The following is a 4648-nucleotide window of genomic DNA, read 5'->3' as shown; positions in this document are numbered from 1 at the left end:
ACACACACACACACACACACACACACACACACACACACACACACACACATACACACACACGGACGTAAGTCAGCTGAAGCAATTTTTAAACCATTTCATTTATAAGCAAATTTAGAGGAGAGACCATCAGCATTAATGAAAATTTATCCTAAAAGAGGACAAGGGAGAGAACTTACAAAATCCCAGTTGACCAACTAGCGCTTATCTCCATGTTCTTCATGCACAAGGCTATGTTGGGAAATTTCCAGTATCATCTTGTATATTATTGCTAAGTTTATAGTGACCAGGACATGCTGACTGGGACTTGTATCAGCTGCGCAAAGACTCCCATTTAAGACAAACTCCACAACAAACCTCTATTACAATACTTTTTTGTTATTCTTAATCTAGTTTTAAAATAAGACTCAATTTAATATATATATATATGTATATATATACATATATGTGTGTGTGTGTGTATATGTGTGTGTATCTATTTATACAAACACAGGCACATGTGTATATACACACATATACATATATAATGATATATATCTATGTGTGTCTGTGTTTGAATGCAGTTATGTATATCTTTATATGCCCGTGTTATATTTCATGAATGCATGAATATAAATTCGGATATCCTGTTCATTAAGACACATTATCAACTGAGAACAAAACCTAATTCAAAGGAAAGAAATAAAGAATAAGTGAAAAACTTGATCCATCTCCTGCAAAAACAAACAAATAAGCAACAAGTGAGGAAAAAAAGAAGTAGAAAGCCCCCAAAACATTCAAGTGGTCTTGTGTTAGTTTGAAGTAATTACATAGATTACATTTTTGTGGTCAGAGTAAAGATGCATTTGTTTATGATGGTTTTTGTGTTTTTATCCTGTCTGCTAAATGGAATACACCTATCTTATTAACATTTTTTATGATGTTAATTCTTTGCCAGATATGTTAAATGTCAAATTTTTTTTCTTTGAAGAAGTCTTAGAAAAGAATTGTCAGTGTTTAAAAGAGCACACCAAGTTAACCATTTCCAGTTAGCAAAATTGGATCACATATTTCCCTACCTGTGCCCGAACTGCTGCCAGTTGAATATTAGCTAATCTTATTTCATTTCTTTTCCGACACATATCCTCTTGTGTTTCATATACTTTGGCATACAAATGATTTGCTAGATTCCTGCAATGAGCCACAAGAGAGAGAGAAAAAAAAAACATATATAAAAGTAAGATAGGATGTTTATAGAAAAAGGTGGCTTACCTTCGGACGTCCTAGTATCATTTTGAAGTTGAAAACAATCCCGGAATGAACAAAGTTAATTGTATTTGAAATAGAAATGACTAAAACTTTTTTTTAAAATAGAAGGTATAAATTTTTAAAAGGTGGTTAAAACAGATGTGTCTGTTTGTATGTGTGTGTTTATATTTGACTTTGTAATATGATAAATATAACTTTATATATATATTTGTATGCACAATTATATATGTTTGTACTATATATGTGTATATGCGAAAATTTGTATGTATTTATGTATGTATGTACGTATGTACGTGCGTGTATGTGTGTGTATGTGTGTGTTTGTGTGTGTGTGTGTGTGATTAAGTAAGTCTGTATAAGTGTGTTACTAAAGTGAGTAATGTTTAATAAATTGAAATTGTGGATAGGAATAAATTTATAGTAATTATTGTTCTTTCTATATCTGCTATTTTTCCACAGCTGATTGTTATGGTTTTCTGCAACTGTTGTAGTGACTCCCGGCAGTGTGATGATAGCATACAAGTGACTGATGCAGCAACAACGATAGTGCAGACACCACAACGAAAGAGGAGATGACAGAAATGACTGTTTGTGCAACTGATGAATGTTGCAAAGTGACAACTTTATGAATCTCTTTCTGACTATCTTTCAGTCAGTCACTGTCTCTCACTCTCCTCTCTCTCCCTTTCTAACCTGTTAAAGAAAAACAATTTATTCCTCAGAATACACATACATTGATTAAGACTGTGACATTAAAATCTAGTTAGTGCTCAATCCACATGGTTTTATAAAAACACATTTTAGTTTATATTTCAGTATCAAAGATTAACTCTATTCCCAAAGTTATATAAAATGTAGAAAATAAATAATCTTTTCAACATTTAATTCTTTAATTCTTTTGGGAAGATTTATCAATTCAGAATTGTTCATATTTTACCTCAAATAATGGTGCTGCACCAGTATGGCCCCAGCCTTTGGGTTGACACATAAGTAAATAAATAAATAAATATTTCCTGCAAAAATTAAATTCTGATTCTTTCTATCAGTCTGTTTTTCATATTTTTTCCTTTCTTTCTTTCTTTCTTTCTTTCCTTCTATCTTTCTTTCTTTCTTTCTTTCTTTCTTTCTTTCTTTCTTTCTTTCTTCCTTCCTTTCTTCCTTCCTTTCTTTCTTTCTTTCTTTCTTTCTTTATTCCTTCCTTCCTTCCTTCCTTCCTTCCTTCCTTCCTTCCTTCCTTCCTTCCTTCCTCTCTCCCTCTCTCCTTTTGAAACCTTCATGTCATAGTCAAAACCACATCAAAGTGACAATGCTCAAACTTCTGAGCAAAGTAGGACTAATTACTTCAGCCATAAGCTAATGAAAATACTCCACTGGATTCACCAAATTGTATTTCCCAATAGATCATTTGTTATGGTACATCTCTTTTAATCCTTCCCAGTTGGTACCATATTCAAAAGATAGCGTTTGCCTAGCTAGCAAATCCTCCTTCATTGGCAACCATTATGCTCTGAAACTCTCTTGGTTAAGTTCTATTCTTTTATATTATACACAATGGGTACTCACCACCTCGCTTTTTAATTTGCTACAGCAAGCTATCAAGCTTGTGCTTTCCTTTCTAAGCTTTACAGTAAACATTGCATGTACATACAGTGCTTCAAATAATTAGTGTACAACTCCCTTTTGACAAGTCAATGAGTGAGCCACTATGTTGTTACTGGTGATGCCAGAAATATTAGACAAATTCCCCTCAAATCAAATTAGGCTCTACAATCTTAAAAAGAAAGTATATATTATATATTGTTTCAGACATCTCCAAAAAAGATGATATGGTCATAACTGGAATGCCTTTGATCAGAAATGACTTGCAGGTAAATATTTTTTTAACATAGGCACAGGAGTGGGTGTGCTGTATAGGTGCAGGAGTAGCTGTGTGGTAAGAAGCTTGCTTCCCAACCACATGGTTCCAGGTTCAGGCCCATTGTGTGATAACTTGGGCAAGTATCTTCTACTGTAGCCTCAGGGCAACAAAAGCCTTGTGAGTGGATTTGGTTAACGGAAACTGAAAGAAGCCTGTCGTATATACATATATATTATCATCATCATCGTTTAACGTCCGCTTTCCATGCTAGCATGGGTTGGACGATTTGACTGAGGACTGGTGGACCAGGGGGTGACACCAGGCTTCAATCTGATTTGGCAGAAAAATAAAAACATTTACCATCTATCTCTTGGACCATGGTTTCTGGCTCTATATTAGCAAATAAAATAATTTGCTAGGCGGAGTCTTCATCAACAGGTACACCAAGATTGAACATATAAATACGAGGCAATATGAATAATATATAGTCTATTGACTAATTTTTCTACACGCTGGGTTACTGGTAGTAAAAATTTCTAAAAAAATTATTAACAATTGGTTAGTTACTTGGTTAAATAAATAAGCAAGTGATGAATAATGAAGAAGTGAAATTGTCCCCCAAAATGCCATAAATTACATTGTTGCTTTTCTATATTTTCTATATTTTCTATAGCAGAATGAATTATTGATTACCATTTTTTATAAGGAGACAAATAACAAATTCTTGCAATACAGTTTCCATTAATCAGTTTAAACCCAGGATAAAGTTTATATTAAAGTTCTTCTATGTGTTTCACCACTATGGTTGCTTGGAGCCCTCCAACAGATGTTCCAAAATGCATTTAGAAGCTCAACAACAATGGATAATCAGTAAACATTTTACTGCATTAAATTACAGATGAATACCTCCTACATTTGTTCTGTAGTTCATAATTAGTAATACTACTAAATATAGTGGCAGTTTAACCACTATACTGGAAGCAGACTGGATGATGTTAATCAACATGGAGCTCTAAACATGACAGTAGCAGTTAGACATACATACATACATATATACATACACACACACATACATACATTTACACATACGTACGTACGTACGTACATACATACATACATACATACATACATACATGCATACATACATACATACATACATACATACATACATACATACATATGTACTTTTAAACAATTCCGAATTATTCACCTTACCCACAACTCATGGTATATTGTTTTATATAGTAAACTATTGGTATTCATTTTGCTGACAAATAACAAAGAGAGTTGTATACCCCAGTAAATATTACAGTTTTATCACTTCTGTGGAATATAAATATGAATCATACAGGAATCTGAAAAGTGCCAAGATTATACATTCACATACTTCATATATATATATATATATATATATACAGGGTGTCCACAAGGTCTGGGTACATGGAGTAAATAAAATCATAACATAAACAATTAAATATAAGAAATAATAATTTCTTAAAGTATGTATTAATCCCCATGTACCCAGACTTTGTGGACACCCTGTAT

General features: G+C 32.9%; 1 protein-coding gene across 10 annotated transcripts in view; it reads right to left on the bottom strand.

The window, feature by feature from the left end:
* Positions 1-4648, bottom strand: part of LOC106875793 (uncharacterized) — a 605848-nt gene that overhangs the window by 521103 nt on the left and 80097 nt on the right. For all 10 annotated transcript variants that reach the window (XM_052968187.1, XM_052968184.1, XM_052968188.1 and 7 more), the window contains one exon: positions 1056-1167. In XM_052968187.1, coding sequence (XP_052824147.1) covers positions 1056-1167 — 112 coding nt within the window. The remainder of the gene's footprint in view (positions 1-1055; positions 1168-4648) is intronic.

This window comes from Octopus bimaculoides, chromosome 5, assembly GCF_001194135.2.
Source record: "Octopus bimaculoides isolate UCB-OBI-ISO-001 chromosome 5, ASM119413v2, whole genome shotgun sequence".
Taxonomy (NCBI): domain Eukaryota; kingdom Metazoa; phylum Mollusca; class Cephalopoda; order Octopoda; family Octopodidae; genus Octopus; species Octopus bimaculoides.
This window is presented reverse-complemented; position numbering and strand designations above follow the sequence as displayed.